General features: G+C 59.3%; 1 protein-coding gene across 1 annotated transcript; it reads right to left on the bottom strand.

Annotated features, from left to right (window-relative positions):
* Positions 1-312: 312 nt before the first annotated feature.
* On the bottom strand, positions 313-22,246 carry PODN (podocan). The gene is made up of 11 exons (XM_079778317.1): positions 22,114-22,246; positions 15,662-15,978; positions 13,763-13,856; positions 12,539-12,603; positions 10,904-11,013; positions 9,443-9,599; positions 9,074-9,189; positions 7,855-8,512; positions 4,840-4,988; positions 3,676-3,875; positions 313-1,249 (listed from the first exon to the last, which is right to left on the bottom strand). The coding sequence occupies exons 2-10, from the start codon at positions 15,971-15,973 to the stop codon at positions 3,683-3,685; spliced, it is 1,854 nt and encodes a 617-aa protein (XP_079634443.1). The 5' UTR covers positions 15,974-15,978; positions 22,114-22,246; the 3' UTR covers positions 313-1,249; positions 3,676-3,682.
* Positions 22,247-23,637: the final 1,391 nt, after the last annotated feature.

Raw genomic sequence — 23,637 nt, 5'->3', positions numbered from 1 at the left:
GCCCAAAGCCAGGCTCGGATGCTCGGCCTCTGGGGGTACACAGTGAGCTCACAGACCCAGTGTGGTGGTCCCACCGGACCTGTTGACCCCCACCCTGCTGATGGGTCGCACATGCCTTCAGGCTGGCTTACCTGTGACTACACCCTTTGTCCCCAGACCTCTGCCTATCGGGCTACTTTGTTGGCCCCAAGAACTGAACTTTGCACTGACCCCTGCTGGTCTGGACAGGTGCTGAGATGCTTGTATCCTGCCCCCCTGGCCGGGTGCCAGCTCAGCACCTGGCAGGAAGCACACACAGACACAGCCACGGGCTGCCAGACAGGGCTAATGCTTTTATATTAGTTTTTCTGTAGAAAAAAAAAAATCAGCTTTGAGGTTTTCATCACTCTTTTCTTTTTTTTCTTTTTTTAAAAAAAGGTACCCAGCACTCCCTGCAAGCCCAAAGAATAAAAATGGTGTCTCCTGGGTGGGGCCGGGCCTTCCTCATTCAGCCCAGCGCCAGGACCTCCATCTCACTCCTGCCCGTGGCCCCTGGCAGTCCCGGGAGAATTGTCCCCTGGCCTTGCCCATCCAAGACGTGCCTGCGGCTGGCCAGGGAATGGCAGGGAGCGACGCCCCCAGCAGCTGGGGGCCGGGCGGGTGGGGCCGGGGCAGCAGTCCCGAAGGTTCCTGTCCCCAAAGGTAGGGAAAAGGAACAAAAGCCAGCTTTTGTGAGTTCCAGAGGGTAGCGGGCACCTGGCCGCAGAGAGCTCGGACATAACTCTGTGTCTTCTCCAGAGGATGGACGGACTGACGGACAGGCAGACGACAAGATGTTCTGGCCGCTTCTGGCTGGGGCAAGAGCTGTTGGTGGCATAGGCCAAGGAGGGCCGTTTGCACGTGACTGTGTGTGTGTATGTATGTGTGTGCGTGTGTGCATGTGTGTGTGTGTGGGGGGGATAGGAAGTGTGAGCCCGAGCACGCCAGGGTGGGGTCAGGCCCTTCCCTGAATCTGTGTGATTCAGAGGGAGTGATGGGGTGGTGGGGGAGGGGTAGAGTGGGACCCTTTGGAGGGCGATGTGCAGCGGGCTGTGTGTAGGTGGGTCATGGTATCTGCGAGTGTCTGGCTGTGGCACAGCCTTCAGGGAGACTGTGTGTTTAGCTGTGTTGGGGGGTGTGGGGGTGCAATGCTGGGTGTGTCGAGGGTGGCAGAGTGGAGGCTCACAGGGCACAGGCACGTGCTGCAGAAAGGGGTCCGACGTCCATCGTCCTGCAGAACATGTGGGAGAGTCAGGGAGGCCAGAGCAGACCCGCCAGCCACAACCTGCCTGAGGGAGCCCCCTTGATCAGAGCTGGGGAGCCCCCTTGACAGTGCTCCGGGGGGACCAGGGGACCGCGGGCAGGAGGGGAAGCTGCCCCTGGGAGTTCAGAGCCAGTGGGCGCCACTGGGAGGTGCTCATGTTGCTGTGGCCGGGCCTGCTGTGAACTAGAGGGCCTTTGGGTCCCACTGGACTCTTGGGGCCTCACCCAGGGCTCTGCTCCACTGACCTGACCAAGGCCAAGAAGGAGCAGATTCTCTCCCATCCCAGGACTCCCCAGGCCCCTCGTGAGGTCCACAGTAACAGTCACCCCTGCTGCTGACCCCTCGCTCTGCCTGAGAGAAGGGGCTCCACCTTCATAGCCCTGGACCCCTGGCGTAGAAAGAAGATGACTCCTGAGCACTGCCCCAGGCCTGCCCTCCACGCTCACACCACTGCCCCTATGAACACTCTTCTGCCCACCTGTCATCCGCCCCTGGGGTCCTCACACCCCTCAGGTTCCTTTCTGCCCCAGGCCCTACTTCAATTCAACTTCCTAAGGCGGCCCTGTGGCCTCCCAGACCACACCCTGGCCCTGACCCCCAGCTTGGCTCACCCTGATATCGCTCTAACCAAACCTCTCCACTGGCTCCTCGCCAACACCCCCCTGCCCTCTCCAACATCCCCCTCCAGCAGTCCTGCCTGCCAGCCCCTCCTGTCTGCACCTCCTTCCCTCCCAGCCTAACCCCAGGATCCACCACCGCAGACAGTCTCTTGCCAATGCACTCAATTTCCTTGTTCCTTGACCTCCTGTCCCACACACCTGGTCAAAACCCAGCCATGGATGGATCTAATGATCCATCTTCACTCACACCCACCACCGTCTACTGAGCACCTGCTGCCGCAGAGAAAACACGAGGCTGAAGGCACCTGGTTGACGTGACTTTATGTCTAGCCACCAAGCCACTAGCCTGTGACGGCAGCTGCTCAGTCCCTGTCCATCCTGCCCCAGTAGGAGCACTGACCCTCCTACAAAGCCAGGCCCTCCTGCTGTTTCCACAGGGATCACCAGGACACCCTGCTCTCCTCTCCTATGTCTTTAACGCCTCCCTCCTCAGCAGCCCTTCCCCATCAGCATCCAAACCAGCTCCATTCCTTAAAAAAGGCCCCACATGAACTGAGCCCTGCCTGGGCTTCTCACTCCTCCCCACTCCCATCCCCTCTCATCTCTTCACAGCAGACTTCTTCATAGAGTTGTCCACGCTCCCTGGATCCACTCCTTTCCGCCACTTTCTCCACCCCGGTCCCGAGGCTGCTCCCCACAAGGTCATGGATACACGCAGCGGGCCCTTGGCAGTGCTCAGCTCCCGCAGCCTCTCAGCAGCACTGACACAGCTGATTCTCCCCACTTTGCATGTATGCATGACATGCATGTATATAAATGTGTTTGCACATAAGGGAGGGCCCGTGTGCATGGGAATGCATGTGTGCATATGTTCTACATCTGTAAATGTGTGTGCATGTGTGCTTTGAGTCTTCCATGAATATGTGCTTTGTGGGTGTGCAAGCGTGTTTACACGTGTATGCATGGGTACGTGTGTTGTGCACTGCATATATATGTGGGTTCTTGTGTTACATGCATGTGTAAACACCCTCTCATCTGGGCTGTCTGTGGCTTTCCTACCTCCTTCCCCAGCTGCTCCATCTCAGCCCCCTCTGCAGGCTCCCCTCCCTCTGGCCATGCCTTCTCTCTCCCTCCCGAGCTCCCTGACCTCCTGCAGCCACAGTGACTGCTCAGGCTGATGATGTCTGGATGCCGCCTCCAGCCCAGACCTCACTTCGGAACCCCAGACCCATATATCCAACCCATCCCTGGGCACCTCTCCCAGCGACTTTCAGGCCCCTCAACTCAACATTCCCCCAAACAAACCTGTTCTTCTCATCCACCCTCACTTCCCAGCTCGAACCTGGGCCTGGTCTCTCCCTCCCCCCGTGTGAAGTCTGCCTCCCCAATCCTGTCAGGCCATCTGCTTGTCTGTAGCCTCACTTCCTGCCCCATACTCTCTGGCTTAGGTTACAGCGGTGGCCTCTGCCTGGGCCCTCACACCACTCCCTGCTTCCTCCGCACCAGGCCTGTGTGGGACCCATCAGGGCACTCACCTCCCTGCAGGGAAGCCCCGGCACAGGCCAGCCCCCGTGGGCTTGCCATTATACCCGGCCTCCCACCCTCGGCCTGGCGCACACCAAATGCTCTTACAGGTTTACACAACAATCGGTGACCCGGGGACAAGGGTGACAAATGGACAGAAAGGCCCCAGATGGGTCAGGGAGCAGAAACTGGCAAGGAGAGGTGAGTGTGCCCCACACAGACCACCCACCTATGTCAGACCCCATTCACCTGGTCACTATCGCCTCTCCTCTTCCTCCTCATCCTCATCCTCCTCGTCCTCCTCCTCCTCTTCCTCCTCCTCTTTCAATCGATCCCGGTCCTTGGAAACGTCACCGAACTCAAAGTTGCCTTCTATGTCCAAGACCTGCAGGTGCTTCAGCCTCCGGAAGGCGCTTTCCACCACAGAGCCCACGGCCAGCTTGTTAAACCTGCACGGCCACCCACATGGGGTCAGCTAGGAGCCCCACCCTCCGAGTCCCCACACTTACCCACCCCTGAAGGGAAAGCGGGGAGAAACGGGTCCTCCAGGAAGATGGCACAGCAGACACAAAAGGCAGGGGGCTGGGAGGCACCGTATCAAGGGGAGTCCAGGCTGTCCAGGGTGGCTATAGCTTGAGGGGGACAGGGGCTGACCCCGGGCCACTCATCCACACAGTGAGGGAAGGCTAGCCGCTGCATAAGCTCTCACTACAATTTGGGAACCTCCTCTCGTCTGCCCTCTGGAATTAACTCTGAGTCCTGAGACTACTGGGCCCGGGACACCCTGGTGCCTGGTGTGAAGTGGCATGCAGGCAGGGCCAGAGCCACGCTGGCCAGGGGACACACAGATGTGGGAAGGCAGAGGCTGGGCTCTGATCCCAAGCCCCCTCCACTCTCTGTGCCCCTGTCCCCTGCAGGGGCCAAGCACAGGTCACATTCCACCCCAATGTTGCCCAGCTGGGACCCTCTGGGCCACAAAGCCCCTGGGAAAGCACACCTGCCTTTCTCCAATATGTCTTCTCCTTTCTGGTGTAAGTGGGGGGAAGGTGGGGATGTTGGCAAGAACCACCCTGGCTCTGCTGTATGGAAGCTCCCCATCTCCTTGGGGAGCTGGGCTCCCTGAATTATTCTAAACCCCCAGAACCCAGTGAGGACCTGAACATCTGCTGTCCTGGGTCTGAAGCCCAGGCACAGCCCAGCTGATTGTGGACACAGCATATCGATGCTCTCTGGGCCTCAGTTTTTCCAGCTGTAAATTGGGAAGATGCTCTCTGGGATCCCTTCTTGCCACAGTCACACCAATAATGCCCAGGTGCACCCCTTGAATTTAAACACTGACCTCTACCTGCACGCTGTTCCCAAGTGCCTTGACTACCCCGCTAGAGCCAGGGTGGGCCCCAGGGGACCTCCTACCTGAGAAAGATCCCCTTGAGGTTGGGTGTGGAGTCGAAGGCATTGGCAGGCACCGTGCTAATCTTGTTGTTCTGCAGGTACAGGTACTCGAGGGACTCAGGGAGCCCCCCGGGGATCTCTGTGAGCTGATTGCCAGCGATGTCCAGCAGCTACAGGGGTGGCCAGGGAAGTAAAAGCACTTAACAACTTGCAAAGACCCCCACGAACACTGCCCCCCAACATATTCTAAATCTCACCGTAACCTTGGGAGGTGGGATCTAAAACTATCCACATTTTCCAGACGGGGAAATAGAGGCTCAGAGGTTAAGAGATGTGCCCAAGGCCACACAGCCTATACAAGGCGAGAACCCGGCACGCCTGACTCCAAACCCTTGTTCCGCCGGCTCCTCTGCCGTCCCACGTGGGTTCACAGCCAGGATGTCTTTCCTCACTAACACACATGCCACCCCCATCAGACTGAAGAGCCCGAGGGCAGGGGCCAGGGATCCTCGTCTTTGAATCTTGCCCTACTGTCCCAGAGGAGGTGGAGTTAAGGGCCATAGGGGTGGGCTGCTCATTTCTGGACCTCAGGGGCCATATGGGCAGGGGTCAGGCTCAGAGTCACCATGTGCCTACATTCCAGGAAGCAGGAAACCAGGAAAATGGGGTGGTTTTCCTAGAGAGCAGGAGACCTGGATGCGCACGGCCCAGCTCACTGCCCCTCGGCTGTCAGCACACCTTCATCCAACACACACTTGTGCAGCCCCAGGTGGGACTCCATCATCTCAAGCTCCCTTCCTCACCCCAACAGGCAGGGGCTCAGGGTCAGGAAGCTGAGGGCCAAGAATCCAGATTCGACATTTAAGGGGAGCACGAGCTTCACACACCACAGAGAGCCCCGTCTCCTCCTCTATACCCAGGGCTCCCTGCTCCCCACCGTGTTCCCTTCGCACGGCTCCAGCACCTCCTCATTCATTCCACACATCTGTGCCCATGGGTGCTGGGGACATGGAACCCATTGAGACACTGCCTCCACCCTCGGGAAGCCAGGCGGCAGGGGAGATGGACACAGAACCTGACAAGGACAGCCAGTGGAATGGAGCCGAGACGAGGGAGCCTGGGGGAGGAGCCTGACTCAGCCTAGGGTCAGGGCCCCTGACAGAAGCCAGTGCAGGTAGGGGCTCTGAAGGAGCAGGAGCAGCTGCTGCTTGTAGAAAGATCCAACAGTGAGAGGAAGAGTCGCCCCAATAGACACCCCATCCCTGGCTGAACTCATCCAGGCCCAGGCAGGTATTGAACCCACCCATCACTGTTGGCTTCTGGAGGAGGTGACACCTGAGTCCCAAGTAGATTAGAGGCTCCAGGAGAGGGGTGACCCTCCATCTGTCTTATTGCCTGCTGGCTCCTCAGTTCTAGAACTGCATCTGCTCAGGGTGGGGTCTCAATACAGACTCATGGAAGGAGTGAACGGGTATCACCAGCGTGGAAGTGGTGCTTCCAGCAGAGGGGCCGGGATGGGCAAAGCCCAGCACACCTGGGAAAATAAGGAACTCAGCTGGGGACAGGGCAGAGCAGGCCTTGAAGGCTGTGGCAAGGACTCTGATCTGGGTTCTAAGGGCAGGAGTGTAAGCTGAGCATATGTTTTTCAAGATACCCTCTGATTGCACATGGACTACAGGAGTAGAGCGTTCCTAGGACGGTTGGGTCCAGGTGAGAAATGAGTATGAGCCGCAGGGATGGAGCGAAGTGGGCAGGGTGAGATGTGATGGAAGAACTGGCAGGGGATAGCAACAAGGGGCATGGTGGGGCAGGCGGTGTGAAAAGGGGATGTCAAGGGCAGCTTCCAGGTATCACGTGGGCACCAGGGGTGGTGTCACCCCTTTAGTGAGTTAGAAAATGCAGGAGGAGCCGGTGTGAGGGAGAGGACAATGGGGTCTGCACCCCTTGGGAACAGGTTCTGGAGTATACCTAAGAGGGACTGATGGGCACAGGGGGCTGACTCGTGTCTGGCACTCAGCAGGGCAGTCTGGGTGAGGAGAGACCCCCGCTAAGGCTGCTCCTGCAGGACCAGCTGCCTCCCCTGACTCCCACCCTGCTCCATCCTCAGGCTCTGCCTCACCTCCCTGCCCCCCACTCAGACATCCCTATCCTGACAGCTGCCCCCACAAGCATGGACTGGGAGCCTAGCCGGTCGGGGCCTTGGGTCCAGCAGTGAACACAAGAGACTAAAATGCCGGCCTTTATTCTAGAGAAAAGAACAGGCAACAAGAAAGCAAACAGATGACCTAATGCCTGGGAGGGATGAGGGTTTGAAGAAAAACAAAGCAGAGGAAGGAGGTAGGCGTGAAAGACCTCCCAAGGAGGTGACTTTTGAACATATCCCTAAGAGAGAGGGAGGAGCAAGCCCTGGGACATGGGGGGCACAGAGGACAGCATGGCAGGCCCTGAAGCCCCCTGGGGGTCCTGGCAGCACCTTGGCCCTGCCTCCCAGGTTTCTCTAATGAGGTTCCCTTTCGGCCCCTCATTAAGTCCGGGGGGCGGGGTGGGGGGGGGGGCGGATTTCATTGTGAGAAGCTCAATTCTTAAGGCCAGACATCCTGCCTGACTCGGACCATGCCACAAAAGCCATACCCACGGCTCAGAACACCTCAAGTAGACTCCCCCAGCCCTCTGGAGACCACCTCACGGCCTTGCGCCCTCCCCCAAGTCCAGCCTTCTCTAGGCACATATTCCTGTGCCTGTGGGTGGGTGAGCATGACTCCCCTGCCACCTGAACTGCCTGCCCCAGTCCTCCTGAGCCATGGGCCTCTGCCTGTAGCCATGACCTCCCCTTACTCCCACAGCCCTCACGCCTGTACCTCCACTTAGTGAGCTCTGCCTGGCCTCACCCGCTGTATTCGGCCCTTCACTCCTTACCGGGCATGGCAGCCATACTCTCTGCAGGGCCCACCCCCCACCCCTCCACCCCCATTCCTAAGGCCTGGCTTCCCCAGCCGGTACCTCCCCCATAGCCCAGTCCCCTGCCCGCCCCTTTACCTGCAGATGGGCAAGGTCGGCCCAGGCACTGGGGCCCAAAGCCCGGCTGCGCAGCCGGTTGCCGGTGAGGTAGAGCTCACGCAGCTGGGCCATGCCGGCCAGCGCCCCGCGTGCCAGGGCAGCCAGCTCATTGCGCTTGACCTTGAGCACATGCACGTTGCGGGGCAGCCCCGGCGGCAGCGTGTGCAGCCGGTTGCCAGACATGTCCAGTGAGCGCAGCAGGCGCAGCTTGCGGAAGGCGTCGCGGTGCACCTGCGGGCTGGTGATGCGGTTGTAGCTGAGGTTCAGCTCCTCCAGGAAGTAGGTGGTGGCGAAGTCGTCGCGGCCGATGCCCGTGATCTGGTTGTGCAGGATCATGAGGGTGCGCACGCGGCGGGGCAGGCCGCTGGGCACGCGCTCCAGCGCGTTGTTGTACAGGTGCACGGTGTGCAGCCGCTTGAGGCCCTGGAAGGCCCGCGGGTGGATGCCGTGCGCGCGCAGCTGGTTGCTGTGCAGCAGCAGGTACTCGAGGCTGCGGATGGGGGTCAGCACGTCCGCGTCCACGCTGCGGATGGCGTTCTTCTCCAGGTGCAGCAGCACCAGGCTGCGCGGCAGCCCGGCGGGGACCCGCGACAGGTTGTTGCTGGACAGATCCAGGTACTCCAGGCTGGAGAGCTTCCTGGGCGGGAGGGAATGGGACCGTTGGAGGAGCCCACAGCAGGAGCCCGCTCTGGTTCCCACCATTTTCCCAGGGCAGGTGGCCGGGAAACGGCCTCTAATTCACCCCAGTTCTTACTGGGGGACCTCAGTCCTCTCCGGGCCCACTGGATTAGCCATGACCTTGGTGTAGAAGGCTGAGGCATGGTTTCTGATTCATGGAGGTTTATTTGAAGACCAGTTGTTTAAGATCTTTGGGGGTGGGGGGGGCTACTTTGGACTCTAAAAAAAAAAAAAAAAGGAAAACATATTTGCCTTCAACAAGAATGTCTGAGTTTCTATTTTGTACCGAGAAGCCGGCCTCTGCCAAGCTTCCCTGCCTCACTGGAATGTTGGCCGCCTCGCCCACACACATCACTTGCTCTTGGGGACAGAAGTGTCAGCAGAGGCACAAGCCTCCACGTTCCTTCTCCAGGGAGCCTGGCCAGGGCAGGGGGCGGGGATGCGTGTGAGAGGGCCTGGCTGGGTGGGCGCTGCGAGGGCCTCCCGTGCCCGGTCCCACTGAGGCCCCGGCGGGGTTTACCAGAAGGTCTCGTTGTCCAGGCCCTCGTCAGTCAGGTAGTTGTTCTGCAGGTACAGCTCCCGCAGGTTGCTCAGCTCACTGAAGGCACCCGGTGGGATCTTCTCCAGCTTGTTGTTCTAGGGGAGGGGCGGGGGGGAGGGGAGCATGAGACAGCCAGGGGCGAGGTGCTCCGAGGGCTCTGAGGGAGCCGTGGGGGGCGGGCCCGGGCCTGGAGCACGGACAGCCAGGTGCCCAGGCTTCTGCCTGCTTCTCTGTAGGGGATGCTGTGCCCTCTGGCATGTACTAAAGGCCCCACAGCCTTGCCACATGAGCTCTGCCCTCTCTCTGGCCCCTGCTCTGACGGGGCCCCATCTGCCCTCTACCTCCTACCTTGAGGTGCAGCTTATAGAGGGCAGGCGGCAGGTGCTTGGGCACATGGCGCAGGAAGTTGCTGGACAGAATAAGGATCTCGACGTTGCTGGAACCGTTGAACATGTTGTCTGGCAGCCCGGCATCTGCCAGCTTGTTGTTGTGCAGGTACACGGACCTGGGGGGCGAGGTGCAGGTCCTCACCCACGCAGGCCCCCGCTCCACCCCTGGCCACAGCGCCCGCTCACCTGGTGAGCCTCCAAACCTTGCTCAGGTTGGGCCTGGGGCCTAGGGCACCTTCCCTCCATCTGAGGAACCTCAGACTCAACCTAATGTAGTCCCCCCCTCCCCCCCCCAGTACCACTGAGGGGACCAAGGACCGCCAGCAGTTGCCCCATAAGTTAGTGGCAGAAATAGGATTTCCTGACCCCCAATCCATGCTTCCCCATAGCCTTCAAGACTCTCAGTCATTAGCCGAGACTGGTTTGGCTCAGTGGATAGAGCGTCGGCCTGCGGACTCAAAGGTCCCGGGTTCGATTCCGGTCAAGGGCATGTACCTTGGTTGCGGGCACATCCCCAGTGGGGGGTGTGCAGGAGGCAGCTGATCGATGTTTCTCTCTCATCGATGTTTCTAGCTCTCTATCCCTCTCTCTTCCTCTCTGTAAAAAATCAATAAAATATATTAAAAAAAAAAAAAAAGACTCTCAGTCATTCCCCCTGTCACACCCACACAGCTGGCTCTGAGTTCCGTGGGACCTCCTGAAGATGGGGCGTGTCCCTAACACCTCTTGTCCCTGATGCTCAGCACAGGGCTTGGCTCAGAGGACTAATGCCTCATTCATTCAGTAAGTATACAGTGAGTGTCCCCACATGTCGGGAATGTTCTAGACTCTGAAGGTATAGCAGTGGACACCACCACCAAGATCCTGCCCTCATGGAGGTAACACACTAGAGGGCCAGAAGACCAGGACCGAAAGGAATACACAGAAGACATAGCTCATTCTTGCTGTGGGCCTCTCTTGGGCCTCGGCCTTCCCATCTGTGGGATGGGGCCACACAGGGTGACCCTGGCTCCTCAGGGGAATGGAGAGAACCGAGGGAGGTGACAGATTCCGGTACAGAAGCGACACCAGGAGTGTCAGGCCCACCAGCACCACCCTGCCCTGCTCACTCCTCCCGAGGCTCTGCCCCCAGGGGCTGAGGGAGGAGGGAGGCACCCTTCCCCAGCTCCCACAGCTCCACAGACATCACCCTCCTCCTCTTGCCTCCTCATCCTTTAGGTCTCAGCCTTTGGAGCCCGTGCCCCCGCAGCCCCCGGCGTCTCTCACCACAGCCCTGCGCAGGGGGCCCCATGCCCGCACTGCCCAGCATGGCCCTCCTCCAGGGCCCATCTGGGTCCTCTCTGCCTCAGTCAGGGTGGCAGCCTCTGCTCAGCTCCCCCCTCTCCCCAGCCTGAGCCCGGGGACCCCTCTGACCTCTGACCTCAAGTTTGGCTTCTGGCCAAAGGTGAGCCCATAGATCTTGGTGAGATAGTTGGCAGCGAAGTCCACACTGATCAGGGTATTTGGCAGGAATCGGGGTGCCAGGGTCAGCTGGAAAGGGAAGAGTTGGGGCAGAAAGACCGATGGAGGGGAGGAGGTCGGCTCTGGGCCCCACTGCCTGCTGCCCACTCAGGCCCCTTCACTTGTCTCCTCCCAGCAACCACAGCTCCCTTTCTAAGGTGGAAACCCGCCCCCTTCCTCTGACAACACAAACACAGACCCTCTACAGCTCCCCTGAGCTTGGCATTCAAAGCTCGCCAGCCTGTCCCCAGCCCGGCCTGTCCCCCTGTTCTCTCCCCTCACTGGCCCCCGACACTGGCTGTCCAGCCACAGTGAGCACCCACGCTTTCCCAGACACAGCCCACGATGTCCACCCTTCACTCATTCAACAGCAGAACCTGAGTCTACAACATTCCAGGCACGGTTCCAGGAGCCCGCCGGGCACATCCTGGGCAACGAGACAGAGAAGTACCTCTGCCCCCCACCCCAAGCTGACATCCTCATCCTCGTGGAGAAGACAATAAACAGGGGATAAAAGTATCTGATAATGACCACTGCTATGCAGGGAATTCAAACAGGCTGAAGGCAGAACGACTGGGTTGGGTGCTCAGGGGACAGGTGACAGGCACTTCAGGCATGACACACCCTAAGTGCCATCTGAGAGGAGGGCTCCCAAGGCAGCAGGAGCCGCATGCAAACCCAGCGTGGAGGGTGGGGTGCAGGGCTTGGGGGCTGGAGAGGAGCAGGCGGGCATGAGCAGGGCTATGTTAAGAGAAGCAGGGGGAAGTGTGGCTTTCATTCTGGGTGGAAGGCAAAGCCACCGGAGGGTTTTAGCAGGGAGGGGGAATGTAGGGGAGAAGCAGGGCACGATTTTTAAAGGTCACTGTGGCCACTCTGAGGAGGCAGGGTTGGCCAGTTGGGAGATAGTCGGCGGGAGGGGGGGCTGCAGTGCTGCTGGACGGGGTGAGCCAAGCCCTCGGGCTTCGCACTCAGACTAGCAGTCCTGTGGGTGGTTGGAGACGCCCCTCACAGAGATGGAGAGCGTGCAGGAGGCCTGTGGGCTGTGGACAGGAAGCAGTCCTACTTCCATTAGACCTCTGGGGAGACATCCAGGGGCCAGAAGGATCTTTGAGGCTCAAATGGGAGGCAGGGGAGGGGCCGGAGGTTGCCACTGGACCAGGCGATTGTGGAGAGAGTGCAGAGAGAAGGGCCAGGAGCCAGGACGGAGGAGCTCTGGGCACTCCCAATATACTGCGCTGAAGTGTCTTTGTGCCTTTTCTCATGCTGTCCCTTCCACTTCAGGACCCCTGCCTGAAATCCCGTGACCCTGCACGGCCCTTTAAGCGCTATCTGCTCCACAAAGCCCTGAAAGTGTGCCAGCCCCACTATCACCCCACCCGCTTGGCCTCTGTCTTTATTAACTGACCACTCTGATGCCCCAGGTTAAGGTGTGGGATGTGGGCCATGTCTGAGCAGCGACAGGGACCTGAAGAAGTCCTGGTGAACGCTCCCTGAGCTCAGCCTCTGCCCCCCGGGGGCGTGGGCAGCACACCTCCTCCCTGCTGCAGCCTCTCACCTTGTTATTGGCCAGGTACAGGTAATTGAGGCTGGTCAGATGCTCAAACGCCTCCTCGGGGAGCCCTTCAAAGGACAGGCATCGGTCAGAGCCCTGGATGAAGGAGACGCTACAGGGGAGCACAGCAGCACCAACCCCCAAGCCCACCCCACTTGCCAGGCCCGGGAAGGGCGCTCCCTGAGGCAGGGGTGGCTCTGCTCTCGTCCCAGCCAGTCCCCACAGGCCTTCCCAGCCCCTTGCCCACAGGGGCCCAAGCTCAGAGGAGCAGGTGGGAAAGTGTCCGCTGAGGGGTGAGCCCTCGTAAGGTCAGGCCACGGGATGGAGGACCCAGACTAACGTTTTCCAAGTCAGGAAGGCGTGCTCCCCTGGGGGCAGCCCCACAGGATGAAAAGCAGGGCACGGATTCAGCCTTGGAGCCTCCCCACCGCCTGGCCCGCCCCTGCCCCATGTAGTGTCAGGACTCGCTGTCACTGGGATCCCAGCCAGGCTGGCCCTTCTCCAGGCCCGAGGCTCCCAGACCCTAGGATGCTGGGACTCGCCCAATTATCTAACGAGAGGGAACAGTTATGTAAACTGTGCAGCAGCCTCCATGGAATAGCTGCCGTGTAAAGATGGCCGCGGAGGGTTTTAGCAGCAGGAGGAATGCTGCCGAGCTAACTGCCGAGTGAAAGCACTTACGATAGTTGTACCGCCTACACTATACATTCAGCTAGGAATGAGAAAATGCAAAGAAAAGAGACTAGACTGGATTGTGATGATGGTTGTGCAACTGGATAAAGGACTAAGACTCATCAAATTGTACCTTTCCATTGGGTAAATCTTATGGTGTATATAAATTACACCTCAATAAAGCAGCTTTTTAAAAATGGAAAGAAATATGCCAAAATGTCAATAGTGATTAACTCCAAGTGGCAGAATTGACTGTGTTTTTTATTTTCTTTATTTCCAAATTTTCTATTATAATAAAAATTATTTTCAGCAGCAGCAAAAGAATCACTTGTTAAAACGTGAGGACTGTACAACTCTTTGATTCTAAAGTGCTTCTGTGACCGGAAGAGTCCACCACAAAGGTCTTTGAATCCTCTCCCGAGTCAGAGACTCCCAGGTCCCAGAGACTCCCTCCGGGACCCACTGCCGCCCAGACCTGCTCTTTCCCACACCCGGGGGTGCGCAGGGTGGGGCTCTCCCTGCCTGGTGCCGCCCCGGCTCCGGGTGATCCCTCACCTCGGGAAGTCAGGCGGTTGTTCTGAAGGTTCAGCGTCTCCAGGCGATGCAGCCGCGAGAGCTCCTCGGGGAAGATCTTCTCCAGCTGGTTGTTCTGGGGTCAGGGGTGGGAGTGGTGAGGAGGCAGCATGGGGGCAGGCCCAAGCCATCCTCAGCCCCGGTCTCTCTGGTGGGCACCTCTCTTGGAACTCTCCCCCATGGTAGACAGGCTCTGGGGGCTAGAGGCACAGCAGGGACCACACAAACATGGGGTCCCCCATTCCAGGAGAGCACATATGGGTGTCCACAGGAGTTCAAACTTGTCCCGCTGGGTGGCAGCCCATTCTCCCACGGGCCCGCTTTTGGTTCCCTCTCTGGGCTGCGTTCCCCACTCCCCTGGCCACACTTTAAAACCTGGGTGTAGTACCACCTCCTCCAGAAGCCTTCCTGGGTTGGATTGGGAGTTAGAGTAGGAGCTGCTCTGGGCTCACAACTAGTCCTTCTATCCCTCTATCTCCTCTCCACTTGTCCCGTTCACTGCCTCCCCCACACCTGGGAGGGCCTCAGGCAGGGTACGTGCGAGTCCTCTCCATGTGCCCAGCACCCCACGAGACCAGAGGTGGAAAGCAGGCTTCCAGGAGATATTTTGTGAATGGAGGAGCGCGTGAATGAGCCCAAAATGAGTGTTGTCATCAGCTTGTCCCTTTCCCTCAGAGGCTACCCTGGCCTTGGGCTCCCCCCTCTGCCTGCCCAGGCCCACAGGGCTGTGTGCTGGTGAGCGGGTCACTTTCCTTCACTGGACCTGACCTCCTCTGGAAATGGATGTACAGCCCCGTCCTCGCCCAGGGGTACCGGGCAGCAGTGTGATGGGGCGCACCAGCACTCCCAGTCCCCATCTGGGACGCCTTGTCCCACTTCCTATACCTCCGCTGGAGAGAGCCCGCTGTCCTCCGAACCCCCAGAGCACTCTATGGGGTCCGCTTTGCTCTTGTTCTCCTGCTGGTAATGGTGCAGCTCTGTGTCCATTTTCAGACCAGGCCTGACTCTATGTACGGGCCTCAGCCAAGACTCCTCCCAGGGAAACAAAGCAGGTTATACCATGTGCTCGGTGACCCAGACAATGATCAGAGGGCGACACCTCAACGTGGAGCTAGATCCTCGTGTCTGACCTGCTCCAGCGCCCCAGGTCTGGGGGTGGGGAGCCAGGAGCACTATGGGTTCTGGGCCAGGAGCCGTGAGTGTGGGGGTTCTGGGCCAGGAGCCGTGAGTGTGGGGGTTCTGGGCCAGGAGCCGTGAGTATGGGGGTTCTGGGCCAGGAACCGTGAGTGTGGGGGTTCTGGGACAGGAACCGTGAGTGTGGGGGTTCTGGGCCAGGAGCCGTGAGTGAGGGGGTTCTGGGACAGGAGCCGTGAGTGAGGGGGTTCTGGGCCAGGAGCCGTGAGTGAGGGGGTTCTGGGCCAGGAGCCGTGAGTGTGGGGGTTCTGGGACAGGAACCGTGAGTGTGGGGGTTCTGGGACAGGAGCCGTGAGTGTGGGGGTGCTGGGCCAGGAACCGTGAGTATGGGGGTTCTGGGCCAGGAGCCGTGAGTGTGGGGGTTCTGGGACAGGAACCGTGAGTGTGGGGGTTCTGGGCCAGGAGCCGTGAGTGAGGGGGTTCTGGGCCAGGAGCCGTGAGTGAGGGGGTTCTGGGCCAGGAGCCGTGAGTGAGGGGGTTCTGGGACAGGAGCCGTGAGTGTGGGGGTTCTGGGCCAGGAGCCGTGAGTGAGGGGGTTCTGGGCCAGGAGCCGTGAGTGTGGGGGTTCTGGGACAGGAGCCGTGAGTGAGGGGGTTCTGGGCCAGGAGCCGTGAGTGTGGGGGTTCTGGGACAGGAGCCGTGAGTGAGGGGCGGCCCTGGGGACCACTGATGCAGTGCCCATCTCACCTGCAGGGACAGGTGGTTGGTGTGCTCAGGCAGGTCCCCTGGGAACTCGCGCAGGTCGATCCCGCCACAGTCCACGACCCCCTCCTGGGAGCAGGCACAGTCTCGGGGGCAGTTAATGGTGGCTGGCCCGGGCCCCGGCTCCTCAGGCCTCAGGACCAGCACCGGCTCCTCCTCCACAAATTCGTTCTCTTCGGGGCTCAGGCTGTGGGCGCCATTTCGGCCAAACACAGGGGCCCTCACGGCGAGCACCAGTCCCAGCTGCAGCTGTGGAGGCAACAGCAGCAGGAGCAGCAGCGCCCGGCTCCGGGCCATGGTGCCTGCAGGAGGGGGTGAGTCAGACCCAGGGAACCAGGGCTGACTTCACCAGTTAGGTGCAGCAGGCACAGGGCTAGGCCACAAACGTCCTAATGGGGCCCTTGGGGCACGAGGCAGAGCCCACGCTGGATCCTGTCCTCCGCACGCATCTGATCTGGTGACTGCTGTTCCCCCACCCTCATCCCCCCACACACCCCATCAGGGCTGCCCTCAGGAGGGAGGGGGTGAAGTGAAGGTTTGCAAAACCTCCCACAACCCTCACCAGGCCTGGCCCAAAAGAATCTGTGCCCTCCTTTACAGAAGGCCCAGGAAGCGCTGTGCTGTGCAGGGCTTGGCCTGGGCTTTGCTGAGCTCCCCCTCCAGCTGCCACAGGCCATGGTGGGCCCGGCCAGCAGGGGCCGCTCAGCTCTTCAGCTGGCCATTCTAGGGTCCTCTGATCTTGGCCCTGCTGGTCTTCCAACTCTCGCACCCACCTGCCCCAATGATACAAGTCTATTTGGTAGTTCCTCCCCCCAGGCCTTGTTCCTTTTTCCTGGAATGCCCTCCCCTCTCTTGTGCAATCAGCAAGTTCTCCAAGAAATTCCAGCACTGTGTCCCCTGGGAAGACTCTGAAATGCCCCAGGGCTCTCCATTACTGTGCCCCCTCCCGCTGGGCATGAATTGGGTTGGGTTGTGAGTACATAATGGTGTCTTCCTCCCACAACAGGGTGAGTCTGGGTGGAAACGCAGGCAGAGCGGGCGCAGAGTAGGCATCAGTGACGGGAGCTGCTGCTGCTTCTAGAAGCTCCCAAGTCCCATTCCTGGTGTTGGACCCTCAGCTGCCCTCACCAGGGCCTGCTGTGCTCACATGACCACTACCACCTGCAGGAGACCACTTCCAGCCTGGTCCCCTGGGGCAGCGGGGAGGGGGGGGACACAGAGGATAGCTCCAGGCCATTGAGGAAGATGCTGGTTCCATTGTCCCAACAGCCCATGGGCGGGGCTGGTCCCAGGAGTTCTTTTCAGGGACTCACTCAGAAAACCTCTCTGGGGTAGGTGAAGTCCCACCAACCCCAGTCCGAGTCCCCGTCCTCCACGTAACAGCTCTGACCTGGCTGAACCTCAGCTTCCTCATCTTACAGTTCATCCACGTGAGCTCGCAGCTTCTGTGAGGAGTCCTGAGTCACAGACGCAAGCACCTGGCACCGATCAGGTGACGTGCTGCTGTCAGTGCTGCAGTGAACACAACGCAGGCAAGTACCTGGGCCTGGGGCACTGCTCCTCAGTCTGAGCCCCTAGGAGGGTCTGACGAGATGGTGGGCCAGGAGGTACATTGGAAGCTTGATGAGGACACGGATGTCTGGTTAAGAAGGCGGGCTCTGGAGCTCAGCCCTGGCTCTTAGCAGCTGTGGGACTTTGGGGAGTGTTGCCACCCTCTAAACCCCAGCTTACTTACCTGTCCCCGAGCTGGTAGCGGGGATGTCCTAATGGGAAGAGTGTGAGATTCAGTGGGACGCGCATACTGCACTCAGTAAGTGCTCGATAAATGTTAGCTCTTCCCACCATTAATATCTCATCTGTGGGCCTTGTTCACATGTCAGCCACACCACTGCCCGCTCCCGAACCCCCTGCTTCCTACCCTTCCTTCTTGTGCTTTGTGGTCCAGTTCCAGGCCCACCTCCTCCCAGAAGATTTGAAAGGTGTGAGGACCGAGAAGAGGGGTGGCAATCGGGCTTGCTTGACCCTATAGGTCCCCAAGGCCTAAGCCGACTTGGGCCCCAGCCCTGGCCTGGCAGAGAACCAGGGAGCCCAGCACACACAGAGTCCTGGGCTGCAGCCGGGCCCCACGCCCACCCTACCACATACTTGCTGCCCCCGTCCCCTGACCAAATGGACGGTAAATCCTCAGCCAGTCTACAGACCATCATTCCCGTGGCACATTATAACCCCCAGCAAGCTCAACAGCCTTCAGTCCCTGGATCCACCAGCATTACTCTGTCTGACTCTGCTCAGAACAGGACTCTGGGAGGGGGAGGTGGGCACAGGCTCAGGCCCCAAATTCAATCAGGGCAAAGGGCCAGGGAAAAGGCGTCTCTCCACACATCCTGTGCACTCATGGACCAGCTGTTTTCCTCCTTCTGCATAGGTCTGTATAGGTCTGCAAACTGTATCTGTAAAAATATTTTATTTATATTAACGTATGAATATGAATTTTTGAAAATGTTATCATCACCACTTTATAGATGAGCGAGCTGAGGCCCCGTGGGATTGGCCAATGTAACACAGCTGTTAAATGGCAACGCTGAGCTCCCAGCCCAGGTTTTAACCACGATGCTATGGTTAATGCAAAATACAGCTGGGCACTGAGGACCGAGACAGACCACTCAGGGATGGCTCTGCCCGTAAGAAGCTCCCCCTTGCACTCATCCAATGTGGTCGCCACATGTGGCTACTGAGCACTTAAAATGTGACCAGTCTAAATTGAGAGGTGCTGTATGTGTAAAATGTAGTGTACATGGGTTTCAAAGACTGAGTACAAAAAAGGTAAAATATCTTATTAATATTAATGATCATAAAATAGCTTATTTACCTTTTTTCTTCCTTTTTTGTTTTTGTTTCCTCGCTTGAGGATATTTTTAAATTGATTTTTAGAGAGGAGGGGGGAGGGAGAGACATTGCTCTGTTGCCTCCCATACGTGCCCTGATTGGGAATCAAATTTAAAACCTAGGTATGTGCCCTGACTAGGCATCAAACCTGTGACCTTTTGGTATACGGGATGATGCTCCAACCAACTCAGCCATCCGGCCAGGGCACTCATTTATTTTTTTATTGATGACATGATAATATTTTGGATCTATTGAGTTATTAAAACTAATTTTACCTGTTTCATTTTACTTTTCTACTGTGGCTTCTAGAAAATTTTACATTACATGTGTAGCTTGCATTTGTGGCTCACACTATGCTTCTTTTAGACATTCTGTGTAAATTGTGTGACGAAGGGAAGCTAAAGTCCATGGGAACCCAGAGGAGGCGAAGAAGACTTCCCAGAAGAAGTGATGCCTCGTCTAGACATGAGAGATGAGAGTATTAGGTAAAAGGCAAAGGGTGATACAAGCAAGGGGTGCACAGGCCCGGGGACCAGAGAGCCCATGTTATGACCTCTAAAAAGCTCATGGTCTGGTAGAGGCTGGAGACTGGGAGTGATGCAATTGGACAGTGGCCACCGTCCAGGCGAAGAAAGGACTTGAAAGCCAGGTTAGGGAGAGTGGCCCTTCTCTTTGGGGAGATGAGGAGCTGTGGGAGAGTGTGGTGTGGGCAGGCTTACGGATGGGCCAGTCTGGAGCTTTCAGAGGCTGTGCGGTGGTGCAGGCAAGGGCTACTAAGCCTGTTCTGGGCAGACAGGGAGGTGCCGGGCTGCAGGGATGGAGAAGGAGCTGGATTTGAGGGGAAAGAATAGAAAGTGCTTGCCCTAACCAGTTTGGCTCAGTGGAGAGAGCGTTGGCCTGCGGACTGAAAGGTCCCAGGTTCGATTCCGGTCAAGGGCATGTACCTTGGTTGCGGGCACATCCCCAGTAGGGGGTGTGCAGGAGGCAGCTGATGGATGCTTCTCTCTCATCGATGTTTCTAACTCTCTATCCCTCTCCCTTCCTCTCTGTAAAAAATCAATAAAAATTAAAATTAAAAAAAAAAAAGAGAGACAGTGCTTGAAGAGTGGTGACCCAAGTGCCACTCCTCCTCCTCCCAGTTTGACCGGTCACCCCTAGGACCTTGGAATCCTGCGCAACTCCAGCTCCACCATCTGGTTTGCTGTGTGACCTTGGCTACATCACTACATCACAGGCCCATCAGAGTCTCAATTTTTGGTGTTATTGTTGTTCTAAGACTGTTCAGCAACGTAAGTCCCAAGGCCCCTTCTAGGTGCCCGCCATGTTGGAGCTGTGTGTGGAAGAAGAGAGAACAGACCCCTTGTCTCTGGAAGTCCCCAGAGTGAAGCGTTCCCCTGGTGAGGAACAGCTCGCACCTTTGGGAAAGCTCTGAGCGCTGTCTGGGCAGTGGAGATGGGAACTCCTCATGAGGAAGAAATGAAATGACATGCCCAGCTGGTGCTGGCACTCAGCAACTGTGACATCCACACCCGGGGTTCTTGTTACTGTACCTGGGACCCGCTGCCCCGCCACCCCAATGCTCAATGCTCCGAAGGGCTGAGTATGGGATTAAAGCAGGAAGAAGACGGAAGGGGAGGGTAGGTCCCCAAGTCAGCAGGCAGAGCCTCAACCCCCCAGCACCACCTTCCTCCTCCACTCAAATTCAGTAAAGACTCGCTGATCAAGTGCGCTGGGCCCCAAACAGCTAGCTACATCTTATAGACTCCAACAGAAATCCCAAGACTAAGAAACTGAGGTGCCAGGGGTGCCCATTGCTGCCGAACCCCAGCAGGTTCCTACTCAAACGCGCCTGATCTGGGGAGCTGCTCCTGCTCGCTTGGCTGGGTTAGGGAGTTCCTCTGGGCTCCCACCGCACCCCTGGCCCACATGGAGTGGGGCTCAGGAAATGTTTGCTGAATAAAGGAATGAATTTGTGAAAGGCAGAGTGGGAAAAGATCTGCACCATTGTCTGGTCTGATTCCCTCCGTTTACAGGCAAGACCGGGACTGGAATTTGTGTCTTCTGACTCCTGCCAAGAGCCTTGAGCTGGTCTTAAAAGCTGAGTAGGAGTTCCCCAGGTGGGAAAGGGGGGAGAGACACTCCAGACAGGGCGGAGGGGCTGCGCAAAGGCACGGTGTGGGGATGGGGAGGTGGGGGGTGGGGGGAGGGAGGGATGGGGAGGAAGGAGGGATGCTTAAGGAGGGTCAACAGGATGAAGGTCCCGGTCTCCCAGGGCATCAGCCACTCTCCTAAGGTGTTGGTGATAGGGCGCCATCAAGATGCCAGGCAGGTCATGGTCAGAGCTCTTACGTATGGCTCCACCAGGCCTCAAGGTGCCACCACCAGTCACCCCTAGCCATAATTCAGGTAAAAGGACAAAGTGCGCCCCCACAAGCTCTCATGAAGTCATGGGGATCTGACATTTCTTAACTTGCGTTCTAGGCTAGAGGACACCGGGCCCTGGGCCTCCGAAGGGGACAAGCCCGCCAGCCTCTCTCTCCCCGGCAGCCCAAGTCCGCGGGCCGTCTCACGCGGGTTGCGTGGCCCCTGTAGTTGGAGATGCACACGCCGCGCCGGCGCGCATCCCTCTGCGCCGCCCAGACCCGGAGCGTCGGACCGTCGGACCGTCGGACCGTCAGCCCGCACGCACGCACCCCCTCCCGGCTCCTCTCCCGAAGTCCGGGCTGCAGCGGCCTCCCGCCCCAGCCCCGGGGCCAGCTCCCCTCCCGGCCGCCGCGCACCAGGTATTCCAACGCTCCCGTCCCCGCCCCCGGCCGGACGGGCGGTTCCGGGACCTACGCCCGGGGGTTTCGCCGCCTTGGAGAGAGGCGCCGCTCCCTCTGTCCGTCCCCGCGTTCCCCCTCCTCAATCCAGCGGTCCCAGCGGGGCGGCAGCCGCTGGACCGACCGACGGACACCTGGCCCGCGGCGGGGAGCTCTGGCCGGGGAGCCGAGCCCCAGGCGGGTCCGCAGGTGGAGGCGCGGGCTCCGCCTCACCTGTCCGCGCGCCGGGAGGCGGACCTCTGCCCCGCGCTAGGCCTCAGTGTCTTTGTCGGCGCAGAGGTCCGAGCGGGGACTGGCTGGGATGAGTGGCGTGAAAAGACACGAGAGCACTGCGCCCCGGCTTCAGGTCGGGGGTCCGCTCCCCTCCCCGGTTCCACCTGCCCCTCACATGCCCCGTCGCCCGCCGCGTCCTTCCCTTCCCCACGCCCAGCCGCCCTCAGATTCTTTCCAGATGTGCGCGGCGGGAGGGGCCGGGCTGGGACCAGCCTCCGGCCGGAGAGGAGAACAGGCCCAGCCAGACCCGATCGCGGAGGGGTCGCACCCCGAGGGAGAGCCGCCCGCCCGCCCTGCCCTCCGTGCAGCGCTCCGAGGGGCGAGCGGCGGCGGCCCCATCCCGGCGGTCCGCGCCAGGCGGGGAGTCCGCGTCCGCTGCCCGGGCTCGGCCCCGACACCTCGCCCCGCGCCCCCCACCCCGCCCCCTGCGCCCCCTGCGCCCCCTGCGCCCCCTACCTGCCGCGTCCCCGCGCGACGCCGCGCCCCACCGGCCAAACGCGCTCTCCAGACTCTCCGCCGCGCTCCGCGGGCGCGGGCTCCTTCCATTCAAGTCCAGCCGTGCGCTCGGCGACGCGAGTTTTGTTGTGGGTTTTCTCCTCCCCGCCTCTCCCCCGCTCGCCCCCCCGCCCCGCGTGCATCTGCTGGACTCGGGCTTTCTCCGGACACGGGCGGAGGGTCCCCATAGGCGCGAGGAGGGGAGGCCTGCCCCTTCCCCACATTGGACTTGACCGGGCCCCACTTCCAGGGGAGGCAGAGCCGCCGGGCCGACCCCTCTCCCCGCCTCGGCCCCGGCGGGACCGCCGAACCACTCCCCTCCGCCCCCTCCCACCCCCGCCCAGGAGGCTGGAAAGGCGGGGGGTGCAGCCCGCACTGCTTTCTAGTTCCCATCCTTCCGCAGTGGAACTGGACCCCGTTTAGGCCCCAGCACCTGAATGAGGGCCCCTTCCACCAAGTGCCTCTGCGCTCAGGTTCGTCCTCGTGACGGATTTTGCAGCCGCTCCAGGCGCGAGTACCTTTCTGTTCCCTCTCCCACCCTGGGGTCCTGCGCCGTGGCTAACGGGGCCGCCAGCCAAGACCCTGTTGAGTCGCTTCCCGGAAAAGTTCCCGGCCCTCCCCACCCTCCTTACCCCCGCCTTGGCCCTGGGCTCACAGCCTTGTCAGCCTTGAAGGGCGGTGAATTGGGCAGGGAGTAGGGTGCATGTGGATCCCAGTCGCAGGGAGACAGTGGGGGTGAGGAGCGAGCCCTCGCCATGTTGCTCCCAGGAGCTGAAAACGTTTCCAAGTCAAGGAGCATTAACTACTAGCAGCTGAAGCAACACTGTTTGGCGCCAGGGGCTTTGGCAGTTGAACGGGGTAGGGCTGGTTTTCGGTGGTACTGGGCACCTCCGCTGCCTAACAAGGCTCTCCCCCCATACCTGCTCCGGCCTTGTGGGCAGGGCACCCACAACTACCTTACCTAGCTGCCCTCCTGCTGCAGAGGGAGAAGTCACTCAAGCTTGGGATCACTTGCTCAACCTAAATCGCCAAGGCCGAGAGAATGAATGAATGGCTCCTGTAAAAGCTCCGGGCCTTTCACTGGCTTCTGCTGCCACATCCTGACTGTACCACATGCATTACGCTGTACTTTCCACAACCCTGCAAGAGAATTGCTGTTGCCCCCGTTCGCTGATAAGGAGACAGCCTTAGAAAGGATGTGGTTGAGTAACTGAGTAAAATGGCCAGTTTATCCTTCCCCACAGCTCAAGTTCTTTCCACGATGGAAGCAGGTAGGTCATTTAAGCAGGCAAGTGCAGAGGCTGGGTTTGAACCCAGGACTGTTTGTTTCCATTATCTCAAAAACTCAAGAATTTAACAAGAATGGGAAGGGGAAATATTTTGCCTTCTTTGGTCTCTGAATTCTGAGCTCAAATTTATGAGCATTGGTATGATTCACAGATTGGACAGGGGCCAACACAGAGATGCATCTCGTGTCTTCTCAAC

This window comes from Cnephaeus nilssonii (genome assembly GCF_951640355.1).
Source record: "Cnephaeus nilssonii genome assembly, chromosome: 7".
NCBI lineage: Eukaryota > Metazoa > Chordata > Mammalia > Chiroptera > Vespertilionidae > Cnephaeus > Cnephaeus nilssonii.
This window is presented reverse-complemented; position numbering and strand designations above follow the sequence as displayed.

Bases quoted from the DNA above. Each gene is read 5' to 3' on its own strand.
- PODN (XM_079778317.1), bottom strand. From the start codon at position 15,973: ATGGCCCGGAGCCGGGCGCTGCTGCTCCTGCTGCTGTTGCCTCCACAG. The intron at 11,014-12,538 runs GTGAGAGGCTGC...TTCCCTTTCCAG, and splicing joins TGTACCTGGCCAATAACAAG to CTGACCCTGGCACCCCGATT. The intron at 9,190-9,442 runs GTAGGAGGTAGA...CCCCTCCCCTAG, and splicing joins TCTATAAGCTGCACCTCAAG to AACAACAAGCTGGAGAAGAT.